Source organism: Astatotilapia calliptera, chromosome 19, assembly GCF_964374335.1.
Source record: "Astatotilapia calliptera chromosome 19, fAstCal68.1, whole genome shotgun sequence".
Classification (NCBI taxonomy): domain Eukaryota; kingdom Metazoa; phylum Chordata; class Actinopteri; order Cichliformes; family Cichlidae; genus Astatotilapia; species Astatotilapia calliptera.
This window is the reverse complement of record NC_137440.1, coordinates 8,693,426-8,707,683: the sequence shown is the minus strand read 5'-3', so window position 1 is coordinate 8,707,683 and position 14,258 is coordinate 8,693,426. Positions and strand designations below refer to the sequence as shown.

General features: G+C 40.3%; 2 protein-coding genes and 1 long non-coding RNA gene across 3 annotated transcripts in view; all 3 read left to right on the top strand.

The window, feature by feature from the left end:
* The window catches only part of LOC113024581 (interferon alpha-inducible protein 27-like protein 1), a 121,480-nt gene that overhangs the window by 60,086 nt on the left and 47,136 nt on the right, over window positions 1-14,258 (top strand). The window lies entirely within an intron of this gene.
* Window positions 2,150-2,509, top strand: LOC113024589 (uncharacterized). The gene is made up of 2 exons (XR_003272685.2): window positions 2,150-2,272; window positions 2,437-2,509. It is a non-coding gene; the product is annotated as an uncharacterized LOC113024589 (long non-coding RNA).
* On the top strand, window positions 7,896-14,022 carry LOC113024537 (cytosolic 5'-nucleotidase 1A-like). Its single transcript, XM_080293684.1, has 6 exons — window positions 7,896-8,046; window positions 12,069-12,164; window positions 12,340-12,463; window positions 12,915-13,043; window positions 13,147-13,328; window positions 13,588-14,022. Exons 1-6 carry the CDS (start codon window positions 8,023-8,025, stop codon window positions 13,900-13,902), a joined length of 870 nt encoding a protein of 289 aa, XP_080149810.1. The 5' UTR covers window positions 7,896-8,022; the 3' UTR covers window positions 13,903-14,022.

Genomic DNA, 14,258 nt, shown 5'->3' with positions numbered 1-14,258 from the left:
CAGCTAGCTGAAATGGAGGCCCAGGCAGCTGAAATGGAGGCCCAGGCAGCTGAAATGGAGGCCCAGGCAGCTGAAATGGAGGCCCAGGCAGCTGAGGTGTAAGCCCAGACAGCCTAGGTGGAGGTCCGAGCAGCTGAGCTGGAGGCCCAGGCAGCTGAAGTGTAGGCCCAGGCAGCTGAGGTGGAGGCCCAGCTAGCTGAGGTGTAAGCCCAGCTAGCTGAGATGGAGGCCCAGGCAGCTGAGTTAGAGGCCCAGGCAGCTGAGTTAGAGGCCCAGGCAGCTGAGTTAGAGGCCCAGGCAGCTGAGGTGTAAGCCCAGGCAGCCGAGGTGGAGGCCCATGCAGCTGAGTTGGAGGCCCAGGCAGCTGAGTTGGAGGCCCAGGCAGCTGAGTTGGAGGCCCAGGCAGCCGAGGTGGAGGCTCAGGCAGCCGAGGTGGAGGCCCGAGCAACTGAGGTGAAAGCCCAGCTAGCTGAAATGGAGGCCCAGGCAGCTGAAATGGAGGCCCAGGCAGCTGAAATGGAGGCCCAGGCAGCTGAAATGGAGGCCCAGGCAGCTGAGGTGTACGCCCTGGCAGCCGAGGTGGAGGCCGAGCAACTGAGGTGTAAGCCCAGCTAGCTGAAATGGAGGCCCAGGAAGCTGAAATGGAGGCCCAGGCAGCTGAGGTGGAGGCCCAGGCAGGCCTAGGCTAACTAGGCTAATTAGTTGTAGCCAGTCCAAATCACTGATGTTTGAATTAGGTCCAGGATTTAGTTCTATATCACCAGCCAAAAGTAGCATCAGAACAAGTTTCAGAATCTCCAGCGACAGTTGTGGTATATCTGACTGTTCATATTTACCTGGGGGTGGTCTGGCATGACCAAAATCCAAGAATCTTGTGAACAAAAGATGTTGACTCCATTTGGCTGGGAAAGTGGTATAATTATCCAGCTTTCTTGGACATGTCGAACTCCACAGAAGATAAAAATGTATAAAAACAAAACGACAAGTTGATGTCAAGATCCAGGGGTTTTTAGATGGTTTTTTAGGTGGGTTTTTTGGCAAACGCACAGGACCTGCCAAGCTGTGTGTCTGCACCCTAGCAGCCATCTTGTTTTTTTCATTTTGAACATGCAGTGATTTTGTTGTTGAATCACTGCATGTTTAAGATTCACAGGTACAACACCAGAAGACAAACTACTATTTACAATGGATTGTACAAATGGTGCTATAGTGAGGAAAACCTTTTTGAAAAATCGAGGAGGGAGAGCGTCATAAGAGGAACCTTAGTGAAACTGAGACACAGCTCCTAAACTTTGAAGACAAACAGAAAAATTAGACAGCTTTAAATATAGCTTCTGAAAATGTTTAAAGTTGCTTCGGCCTGCTGAGCTGCAAATACAATAACAAACATGAAAAGCATCTCACTCATGAAGTGCTTTCGACCCTTATGGCTGAAGTAGGAGCGATAATAAATGCAAGGCCTCTTGCTCCCATCTCAAGTGATCCAGATTCACCGTTTCTTCTGACTCCAGCAATGATCTTGACACAGAAGGTCTGCACCCCTCTTGCTCCTCCAGGATCATTTGAAGCTACAGATATGTATCGTCAGCAGTGGAAACGTGTTCAGCACTTGGCGAATACATTTTGGGAGAGATGGAGGCGAGAATATCTCTCTACTCTTCAAAATCGAAGCAAGTGGCAAAATAGTCAGCCCAATGTCAAGGAAGGGGACTTGGTGTTGCTCAAAGACCCTCAGGTAAAAAGAAATCAGTGGCCAATGGCTCTTGTCACCAAGGCTTACCCAGACAGTGATGGAAAGGTCAGGAAACTCGAACTGAGGGTCACGAAAGGAGGTACCATTAAGACCTTCTTTAGACCAGTAACCGAAGTAGTGGTACTTTTGTCTATCTGATTATCTACCATGGACAGTCAATGTGTTATTTTCTTTAGCTGATTGAACTGCTAAGAAATTGATAGTGGTATTGTGTTCAATACCAGGCGGGGAGTGTAATGTTATGTGCACATTGAGAATTTTAGCATCTCCTAGTGGTTAGCTTGGAGACTGCGGTCAAGTGAATTTTTATGTGGTTTGGCTTGTATTCCTATTGGATGTTTAGAGTCACATGAGTGGGGTGATACAGGAAGAGTTTCCTATTGGATGTTTAGAGTCACATGAGTGGGGTAATGCAGGAAGCCATTTTAGTATTGGGATTTGCACAATGAGGCGTACCAGAAGTCTCCCTGTTTAATCCTTAAGCATCCACCTGTGTTATGCCATGGAGAAGCTTTGTTTGTAAGTTTGAATTGTGTTTCATCTTTATAAGTAGTGAGTGTTGTATATTTTATTGATTTTATGCATATTTGGAGAGATGTATATATAAATGCCTAGATCTGTTCGCCATGTGAAGCAAATGCATAATTCTTTATTGAGCATATTTCTTTTTGTATTTTTTGTAGTTTCACAAGTTCTGGGAAATCACTGTAAGTTGTACGTTGATGAAGACAAACAAGTAAACAGCCCTCAACTTTACTTTCACGCCTGACTCATCATTCAACGCTTTCAGTGCTTACGGCATATGTTTAGCTATCTGTCACTTCGTGTACCAGAACCACGCACGCAGGGGACAGAATAATTATTATTAGGCAACGTCCTTTCCTTTGGCAAAATGGGTCAAAAGAAGGACTCGACAGGCTCAGAAAAGTCAAAAATAGTGAGATATCTTGCAGAGGGATGCAGCAGTCTCAAAATTGCAAAGCTTCTGAAGCGTGATCATCGAACAATCAAGCGTTTCATTCAAAATAGTCAACAGGGTCGCAAGAAGCGTGTGGAAAAACCAAGGCGCAAAATAACTGCCCATGAACTGAGAAAAGTCAAGCGTGCAGCTGCCAAGATGCCACTTGCCACCAGTTTGGCCATATTTCAGAGCTGCAACGTCACTGGAGTGCCCAAAAGCACAAGGTGTGCAATACTCAGAGACATGGCCAAGGTAAGAAAGGCTGAAAGACGACCACCACTGAACAAGACACACAAGCTGAAACGTCAAGATTGGGCCAAGAAATATCTCAAGACTGATTTTTCTAAGGTTTTATGGACTGATGAAATGAGAGTGAGTCTTGATGGGCCAGATGGATGGGCCCGTGGCTGGATTGGTAAAGGGCAGAGAGCTCCAGTCCGACTCAGACGCCAGCAAGGTGGAGGTGGAGTACTGGTTTGGGCTGGTATCATCAAAGATGAGCTTGTGGGGCCTTTTCGGGTTGAGGATGGAGTCAAGCTCAACTCCCAGTCCTACTGCCAGTTTCTGGAAGACACCTTCTTCAAGCAGTGGTACAGGAAGAAGTCTGCATCCTTCAAGAAAAACATGATTTTCATGCAGGACAATGCTCCATCACACGCGTCCAAGTACTCCACAGCGTGGCTGGCAAGAAAGGGTATAAAAGAAGAAAAGCTAATGACATGGCCTCCTTGTTCACCTGAGCTGAACCCCATTGAGAACCTGTGGTCCATCATCAAATGTGAGATTCACAAGGAGGGAAAACGGTACACCTCTCTGAACAGTGTCTGGGAGGCTGTGGTTGCTGCTGCACGCAATGTTGATGGTGAACAGATCAAAACACTGACAGAATCCATGGATGGCAGGCTTTTGAGTGTCCTTGCAAAGAAAGGTGGCTATATTGGTCGCTGATTTGTTTTTGTTTTGTTTTTGAATGTCAGAAATGTATATTTGTGAATGTGGAGATGTTATATTGGTTTCACTGGTAAAAATAAATAATTGAAATGGGTATATATTTGTTTTTTGTTAAGTTGCCTAATAATTATGCACAGTAATAGTCACCTGCACACACAGATATCCCCCTAAAATAGCTAAAACTAAAAACAAACTAAAAACTACTTCCAAAAACATTCAGCTTTGATATTAATGAGTTTTTTGGGTTCATTGAGAACATGGTTGTTGTTCAATAATAAAATTATTCCTCAAAAATACAACTTGCCTAATAATTCTGCACTCCCTGTATGGACTAAAGCTGGATCTCAAATCATGCGGCAGTTTTTCAAGCAACCTTGACACATGGGACCCAAATTCCTGCTCCACAGTTCCTTTCCTTCCTAATTGTGCAAGCATGCTGACCAGGGAGCGTACCTTTAGTGCAAACATCCTTAGGTTGCTCGAAGGACCACTTGTTATAGTGGACGCCCTGGACCACTATCTCTGAAACGTGATTCGGTACTGTTCCCTGGTAATAATGTCCGGTCAGAGACGGGGAATGATGTCAGAGTGGAAGAACTTTATTTGCCACGAGCCCACATCGAACACACACTATTGCCTAATAATTCTGCGCTCCCTGTAGTGTAAAATTAAATCGCCAACATGACTCATAGCTTGATTCTGGTTTGATTCCTGTTAAGGAAAATACTGAGAAACAGAAATAATCTGGGAAAGAATAAAGAGTTATCACAGCAGACACAAGAGCAGTAGGTGAGATGAGGTGACACACACACAGCAGGAAACACCACATAAATACAAGCAAGTACTTTTCTGAAACAGTTCTTTAGTTTCCACCTGAATAAACAGAAATTTTGGGGGATATATTGTGCTCTCAGGTTCTGCAGGCAGTGAATGCTAAACTTAAGTAGCATTACCCTGAGAGTGAAGAACGTGTAAGATTATACTCACTGATGACGGCCCATCAGAATCACTCAACGAAGTGATCAGAGAACACTGTGTTTGTGGGAGGGAGTGAAAAAGCTCCCACCCTTGAGAAGATCAGCCCTCACATCTTCTTTGATGACCACAAGAATCATATTAATGCTGCATTGGAGGCGTCCACAGTGGCAAAACAGAAGATAGTCATCGGAAGCGAGTCAGTTCATGTTCTCCAAATAGCCTGGTGTTGAAGGTTTTGTGATTTCAGCATTTAAAAGTGGTGTTAAAGAAAAACTGTGATATATCATTTATTGTGTCTTAACTCATCCTCAGTCAAAAGCAATTGAATTGTGTCTAGCACATGTTGAAGGACCATCGTAATCAGAGGGACGTGTCCTTAATCACGTCACAGCAAAAATGAGTGTAACACATTATACTGCATAGGACTTATGTTTAATATACTTTTTATAGAAAGAGTCAGCCAGCCTTTCTTAAGTCTTTAAACTCATTCGAAGTGTCCAATTATACAATTAGAAAATAAAAGGACTGTAACCCGGGAGTGTGATTATCAAAAAGTACATAAAGCTTCTTTTTTTTAAAACATCTCCGAGACTCTCAATCATCACTTCAAATGCCACATTACTCCAAAGGCAGAAAAGCTAAAGACTTGTTCAGCCTGTCTAACACTCCTTTAAAGCTCCATTCAGAACACTTGAGCCATTTTTTTTTTTTTCAAAAGACTGTGTGATATAAACAGAGAAACAAGAATAGGAAAAAATGAGGAAACAGTCACAATCCAGTCTGGAGGTGAAAAGTGAAACTAACTAGTTGAGATGAGTTCTAATAAAAATCAGCCTTGTGGTGGTAAATGAGCCTGGACGACACAGGCCGGGTTGAGTCAAACGATGATTTTAATGTACACATGTGGCCGATGGACACTGTATGCAGACAGCATCAGATCTCAAAATGGTGGAGCATTGATCAAACTCTTATAGCCTCTAGTGGCCCCCCCACCTAGTCATAAAAGCCTAAACATTCACATTCTTTCTCTCACACGGCGCCTAAGCTACAACCTTGGCTCCCTGTTTATCTGCTCCTGCTGAGATGGGGCAGTATGCTCTGTTCTCTTCTAATCAGACATCATAAAACAATATAATTCTTTCACAATAAATCAGCAGTCTAATGTAATGCAAATCAGTTTAACAAATGTAATAGTTATCACCTTCTTCTAATTCAGGAGAATAATGCAAACTAAAACTACATAATAATTCACAATCTTTAATCAGGGGTATAACATGGCATAAGGTAATATTATAATCCCACACACGGATACATTTTGAAATGAATATTTCTAACTTGACTGATCAGCTTATTGAGGACCAGCTCACTATGGGAAAACCAGACCATTGCAGCTATCAGTTGGGCCTGACTGGGTGCCCTATTTTCATCTTTTGTGGACTTGTTCCACTTCTCATCAGCGTGTCCTGGTTCCTCAACATCTGAGCGGACCTTGTTAATCCGGGCAACGTCGAAGCCGGCATGGCTGTGGTATGTTATGGCTTCATATTTATGTCTCTCGCTCATAAACATGGAGACAGACATGGAGAAAATCTTTGTTATTTGGCTTTACTTTTTGAAATTATCCTTGTACTATTTATATTTTTACTCTTTCTTTGATGTTGTTTTTCTGTTATTATTGTTATCATTTCTGCTTTTGCAACTCTTTAAATGTTGTTGTGGAAAATTTAACAATAACCTGCAACACACCCAGTGAGCTTGATTTGAAGTGGGTTTAATAAACACATTGCAATGTGGAGAGAGCATCCCAGTGAAACACCAGGACCATCTCTGAATTGTGGCCACCGCCCTTACATCTTATATACAGAGACACAGACAAAGAACATTCCACAAACTCTTACATGTTGGCCCCTCTCACGGGGGGGCTATACCTTCTCCCTCACAGAGAGAATTATGACCTTGTTTTCTGCTTGGCCGTCACCTAAAGATTTACATCCCTGATAAGCAGAAGGAGTCCCACTATCTGTTTAATGTCTCCCATTACAATGGCCTCACTGTGTTAACTTTCCACATGCATGTAAAGTAGTGACAGGAGTGCTCTTACTATAGTAAAGTGAGAAAGTGATATTATTATAACTAATGTAATATGATTAAATTTGTGATTAATATATGAGAAAAAAAATCTGCCATCACAATGTTTAACACCTTTTTTGTGAAAATGAAAAATGTCAAGAATTGAACTAATTGGTCTGATTAATTTTTGTTTTACTTTCAGGTCATAAGAAATGACTCTTCTCATTATTCAGACCCAATAGACTTGTCACACCACCATCAAACAATCAAAAATTTTGATATAAATTCAAAAATGTACTGGAAGCCAGTGTAATGATAATAAAACTGATGTAATGTGCTTTCTGTTTCGTTTCTTTGTTAAGAGCCTTCCAGCAGTTTTTCTAGACTGACTGGAGATGGTTAAGATTATTTTTGCTTAAACAAAGAAAAAGGCTGATACAACAGGTCTGTATCAGGAAGAACCTTTTACAGACCTGTTACACTAGTTTATTCCTGACTCCTCTAAACTGCTTGCAAAACATAGATCAGGAACTAATCCCAGTTACAGTCATAAGAAACAGGGTAGAGTAAAAAAAATGAGAAAAAAACCCCCCATACCTTTTATCCTATCAGCCACAAAAGGCTGAAGGGTATTGTCATCCCACCAGGTGTTGATGTGATAACTCGAGAATGAGGTGATGTTTGATACAATTGGTGTATCTACTTGGATGCTGAGGGGAAGCATTAGCAGCATATTTTTTTTCATTACCTTGGTCTCCCAGTAATTATGGAATATCATGATGATAATCTGTGGCATTAAAATGGCCAGTCTTCTTTTTAAATGTAAACCCAAACGGAGAAAAACTAAAGAGATGCCAGTTATGTTCAGTCCTGACTGCACCCTTAAACCTGACTATCAGTCATCCATCTTTAAGAACTTGTACACAAAATCATGTCTTGTCCTTATAACTGTGTATTGATGGTTAAGAACACAGTTATCATTTCTGCTTTTGCAACTCTTTAAATGTTTAACACCTTTTTTGTGAAAATGAAAAATGTCAAGAATTGTCCTATTGATCTGATTAATTTTTGTTTTACTTTCAGTTCATAAGAAATGACTCTTGTTGTTATTCAGACACAATGGACTTGTCACACTACCATCAAACAATCAAAACAAATGGCATGGCAACAGGTTCCACAGGCTCCACAGGTTCTGCATCATGACGTAGCTTTTCTAGTTAGAATAAAAAGGAAGAACAGCAGTTCTGCAGTCAGCAAACAGAGGAAATTCAAGTTTATTTCTATCTGTGTTCCTACTTTCAGAAGCACGATGAGTGAGTGCAGAACTTCTACAGTAAGTCAGTTTTTAATGTATTAATATATGCTGGTGTGTGGCAATTATGTAGTAGTTTTAACAACTTAGTGAAAGTTATATGCTCTGGTGGATGATGGTGTGCCATCCTTTGTGATTTTCTTTTCACTATGTCAGAAAGCTGTGCACTATTAACAAGAAAATATTTCTGTTGTAGCAGTTTTAATGAATATTTCGATAACTTTGTCATCTTTTGAAATAAGGTGTAAAATTGTGTTAAGTAATCAAGAATAATAAAAAAGATATACAGTTATGAAGAGAGTCAGTGAATTGTCTTCCTGTAACCGACACTACAACCAGCTGCTGCAGTATACTCCTGTAAACCTCTTTTCTTTTAACAAATTAGACAAATGCTTTCATTGTGCGATCTACTGTACAATATAAAGCGCCTTGAGGCGACTGCTGTTGTGATTTGGCGCTATATAAATAAAATTGAATTGAAAATTGAATTGAATGAATTGTCATATACAGATAACTGTTTAATTCCACTGTCATGCGGTGTGGTAGGACTCAGGCGCAGAGCAGAGTTCAGGGGAAAGCAACGTTTATTTACACAGTCACCAGGTGCAGATATATACAGTGAGGGGAGCGGGGATCCTGGGTCCGAAAGGGAAGTCCGGGAAAGGAGTCACATACACGCTAGCTCTTCTTCTTTACAACGGTTCAAACAACAGATTGGCTACGGGTCCGGGGAAACTGTGCACAGGAGAAAAGAGGGTTACACAGAGATCACAGCAGGTAGAATAGAATAGAATAGCCTTTATTGTCATTGTACAGAGTACAACGAAATTGGAGTGCCACTCCGTTGGTGCAAGATAAATATAAAATATAAAAAGTACAATAAAATAATCGCAGGTCCACAACGCTTAAGGATACCAGGCTGAGGTTTACTGACAGGTCTAGCACAATCATCCAGCGGTGAGGCTGTCTGCGTCCCGGCCTCAAGAGTCCAACCCATAATTAGAGCCTGACGAGATGCAGGTGTGTGTGCCAAGGGCGGGAGCCTGCAGTGAGCTCCACCCTGGTGGGGAGGAGAGAGGAGAATGTACAAAAAACACATGTGGCCTTGTGGAGCCGGCCGGGCAGACACGGGGACCATGACACCCCCAGTATTAATTTGAATATTATCTTGGAACATGTATATTTTTAAAACCTTAAGTTGCAGTATTTCAGCATCTAGTTAGCCCTATTGAAGACAGCAAAGAAGTGACTTTTTTAAGTGTCAGGTAATTTCAAATGCAGCGTTTCTTTCAGCTCAGCAAATCTTAGCAAACACACAAACTGTTTATGTGCAGTTTGTTGCACAGTGTGTCGCTAGCGAAAGGTCCAACTGCTGTATTTTACAGGGAAAGAAAAGAAAGAGAGCTGACTTTACTCAGAGAAAGATAAGAAAGGTAACAATTGCTTAGTGGTGTTTGATAAACTGCAGTTTTAAGCTTACATGTACGTCCCCATGTTTTTAAATCTGATATTGGGTCCGTACATTGTACACTGCATTTTCAATAATGTGAAACATGCTGTAAAGGAAACTGTGGTACACTAACTGTGTTATTTAAAAGTTGCATGAAAATCCTCTGCAGGATAAACAGGTTATTTTGCTACACTGTGATGGATTAAAAGGTCACAGTTATGTTACATCAAGTGTAGCACAGATTCATATGAATTTTTGCTGATGATGCTGAGATTCATTCTCTGAATTCCACCTTCATACCAACTGTATAGTGCCCAGTGTTGGGCAAGTTACTTTGAAAAAGTAATTATTTATAGTTACTAGTTACTTCTTCAAAAAAGTAAGTGAGTTTGTAACTGATTTACAAGATTCTAAAAGTAATTAATTACTTGAAAAGTAACTATTGCGTTACTTAAAAAAAATTGTTTAACTCTCTGGGGTCCAGGGTATAATTGGTCATTTTTTAATACATTTGATGTTTCCTCTACATTTCACTTTTAAAAACTAATTACTTTGCCTTGTTTGGTATCATTCTTTTCAGCACAACCTCACGTGTCTGAATTTACAGTTATGTTTTCATTTTGACATACTGTATTAACACAATTGATCTAAAATAAGACAAAAAACATAAAATCCGAGTAGAAAAAGTTATATTTTTTACTGTAACAACCACAAATATGTTTATTGAATCATATTTCATAACTTTAAATGCAAATATAAATTGTCAATTTTAAAATCAAATGCACAAGTTTTGCAAACAACAAAGTTATTTGCAGTTTCAATAAGATGCCACACAAATTATTTGTGCCACTCCAAAATAATAATTTCTGTCCACTATAAAGGAGAACATTACAAGCCTGACAGCAGGAGGTGTCAGGCTCCTACCTGGAGACAGCAGTCGCCGCATTGTTCTGACACACAACACAAAACCATCCCCAACACTACACGCTAACTACAGAAGATTAACTACACACTCCAAACATGCTAAACATCGCAAATCTCTCACATCTCAAAATTCGCTCTCTCTCTTTTTCTACTGTCTTTCTCTCTCACCCTCTCTCGCCGTCACTCCTAAAACTTCCCCCTCTTCCTAAACAACCAAATGTCAAGTTGCCCATTTTTTTTGATTAGTTGACATGGTTCATTTTTCCACCAACACGAACGGGCTGTTTTTTGTTTTGTGTTTTTTATTTTTTGCTCATAAGCAGAGAGTGCTTGCTAGCGCTGTGCTCAGACAGTAAACATGACGAAACTATTGAGGAAAAAACACACATATATATTGTTTATCATGACTCTGGTTTTACGTGGCCTATCAACACAATTTAAAAACTGGTATATATCACCTTGTTGCTTTGTCATCTTAAGGTGGTCGTGTGATTGGCTTACCACGACTACTTTATTCTTCCTCAGTCAAACAGCAGCACTCATGCGATTGTTTTGCCCCCTTAGCTCCAGGTGTTGTGCTAGACAGTGATCGTGATTGCCGTCCGCAGGAGCGCGCACAGCTGCGTAAAGCTGTAGCGCCCAGATTACTTATTTAATCTGATATAAGGTGCGGTAAGCTGAACACAGCTTCAGCCGTCTGTTTGTTGGAAAATTTTAACGCGACCGCACCACATTTTCTTGTTAGTAACTGTAACTAACAGAAGGTTGAATGCTACATGAACAGTATAGAAACGTATACAAACTTACAAACACTGGTATCAGAGCTCAAATAGAATTCACCTATGAACTTTGGGGCCTTTTATACACTGCAGCACACCTACCCTGCAGCTGAGCCAGGAACCACACCTCCGCCACACACTCATCCGAGTTTGTGTGTTTTTCCGTCTGACCAGATGCAGCTTTCTGCAGCATCTTTTAAACATCCTTATACTCTGTGGCAGGACGTGGTCTGTGGTGCCACTACAGGGGCGGCACACACCTGAGCGCCATCACAATCACACCTCACCGACTTAAAAGCTGAACTAGGTCCTGCAGTGTTGTTGTTGTTGGTAATGTGTGTTTGTGAACGGCAAACGAGTGTTAACAACAAGATGCTGGAAGCACGAGCATGAAAGTATGCAGTGTGATGTTTAATTACTCATCACCACAATATATTTATGTGTTGAACAGAAATCATATCCTTCCTTGTCACTAAAAAACAATTCTGTAGGACGATTTTCACTAACTAACTCAGATTGATTCTCAGATTGATTGTTAGGAAAAATTGTGGGAAACAGAAAGAAAGTGGGAGAGTATAAAGAGTTATCACACCAGACCCAAGAGCAGAAGACAAAAGTGAATGGCAGCTGTGGCAACTCAGTGAATAAAATCCAGTCATTTTCATGAAGATCTTCTAGACAGAGAAAGATTTAAGGTTAAAAACTGATTCATAACAAGTTCCTACAAAAGTACAGATAAAGCATTAAATCAGCAAGCAAGAAGTGCAAATAGTGTCATAACATACTGTATGAGTGCAGAGGTCAAATAAGAAAATTGTTGACAATTTATTTTTAAACTATGCAAAAGAATGTCTTTATTGAATTGTGGGAAACATTTTTTTCTCCTTCAGTCTGAACCAGAGATCCCCGTCACCATTGCCATGTCTTCAGGACTCCTCTTCAAGCAAGAACAGCAGGGCTATGGCCCTGCCTTCAAATTTGTTAAGGTCATATATTATGAGGGGAAAAACACATACACAAAATTGCATGTAGTGGTTATGTGAAAGATGAGAATATACCACATAAGACAAAGCACCACAGAAACCTGCACACAAATACTGCACTCACACAGTTACTTAACATTCACTCGAATTTAATTTATCTTCCTTGTCCTGCTCTCAGGCTCTGAAGGCAGTCAATGCTGAACTCACAAACCATTACCCTGACAGTGAGGAGCTCTTTAAAGTCAAACTCATCAATGACAGCTCATCATCAGACTTTCTCATGAATCGGATCCGTGAACATGGTGAGTTTATGATACCTCCAAACACACTTACTATTATTTCAAATACATGTGTCTTATGAGGAAACTTCTAAATTTTGAGAAAATGGATAAATGGAAACAATTAGACTGAGACTGAGACAATCTTTCCACTTCTAAGTGATTCTGATCAACTCTTGTTTACCCCAATACCTTTTCTAAATCATTCAGGCTTCATTTGTACAGCACTTTTCATGCCCTTCAAATTTTTAAATAGATTAATGACAGGCTTACAATAAGACAACAAAAACACTAAAACAGAATCTTATAAAGTAGAATACACTTGAAAGTGTAAGTACTCTAAAAGCAAGTCAATACAAAAATAATAGATATAAGTAAGTAATAGTAACACTATTGCTAACACTACTCTGATGAATCTAAACAGATTTGGTAAATCAGATTGTCCAGCAGCCTTTTCATTCCTTCTTGTTTGCAGGGCTGGAAGAACTTATCACTCTGTTACCTGTGACTGAAGATCAACTTGTGAATGAGTTACAAAGAAACAACACCCACCTGTACCTGTCTGATAAACCAGGGTTGAAGGTTCAGGAAGCTTTGAATGAAGGTAAAAGTGTTAAATGTGGTGCTAATTTTAAGACAAAGTGCAGTTTCTGCTGTTGTACTTTAATGACTCTGTGTGTTACTGTGAATGAATGTCCCTACATCAGGTGTAGCAGCTGCTATCATGTTCACCCCAACAAACATCATCACAGAGTCTGAGAATCAGCTGCGTGTTGCCTTTGATGGCGACGCTGTCCTCTTCTCTGATGAGTCAGAGCTCGTGTTCAAGAGTGGACTACAAGAATACTTGAACAATGAGGAGCAAAATGTCGAAATTCCAATGAACGAGGTATGAAAGATAGATGATAGAAACACATTCCATCTTCTTTTAATATTTTTCAAAAAAACAACTAATTTAACTATATGGTTACAGTTATGTTGGCCTTCTGCACTGTTGTAAGCAATATATATTTAGTAATAGAAAAGAAAATCTTTGCTAATTACATTCACATAAACTGATATCAGCTAAATTATCCAAATGCACTTTCCTGCTTTGACCAGATTGTCATGTGTTGAGTCTCTGCTCTTCTTCTCTTTTCTTTATTCAGGGACCATTCAAAGGATTCTTGGAGGTTTTAATAAAACTGCAGAAAAAGTTGCATAATAGAGGCTTGTACAAGAAGTGTCCCATTCGTACCTACCTGGTGACATCTCGAGGGGCAGGCTGTGACGGCTACAGAGCTTTAAACACTCTGCGCACCTGGGATCTGGAGCTTGATGAAGCTGTGTTTGTGGGAGGGGCTAACAAAGGTCCTACACTGCAGAGGATCAAGCCTCACATCTTCTTTGATGACCAGCAGTGTCATGTTGATGCTGCATTGGAGGTCGGCACAGTGGCATGTCTGGTGCTCTCACCAAACTAACAATAAATAGCAATCTGTTGATTGGATTTTATAACTGCTGGAAACATGTGAACTTGAAAAGTATGTTTCCATAATGCTTCATAAATGCAAATAAATTAACAAACAAACATCTTTATCTCATCTGTGGTCTGTTGTGTTTTTTTCTACAGTATCAATGTTTTATAAATTTTGAATTATATCAAATGCTTCTTAGTAAATCAGCTGTTTGTGAAAATCAGCTGATGGTTTTCTTTTCACTGTTGAGTGAAAAACAAACCACTTCAACACCTGAATGAGCAGATCAGAAGGGATGGCAGAAGTGATGAAAGCATTTTTTGTGACATTGTGTTCATAAAAAATATTTTATGTAAAAAAAA

What these genes read in the sequence shown, in the direction of transcription:
- LOC113024537 (XM_080293684.1), top strand. Translation starts at nt 8,023, where the DNA reads ATGAGTGAGTGCAGAACTTCTACA. An exon ending in CTGCCTTCAAATTTGTTAAG is followed by an intron (nt 12,165 to 12,339) that starts GTCATATATTAT and finishes TCCTGCTCTCAG; the next exon opens with GCTCTGAAGGCAGTCAATGC. An exon ending in TCGAAATTCCAATGAACGAG is followed by an intron (nt 13,329 to 13,587) that starts GTATGAAAGATA and finishes TTCTTTATTCAG; the next exon opens with GGACCATTCAAAGGATTCTT.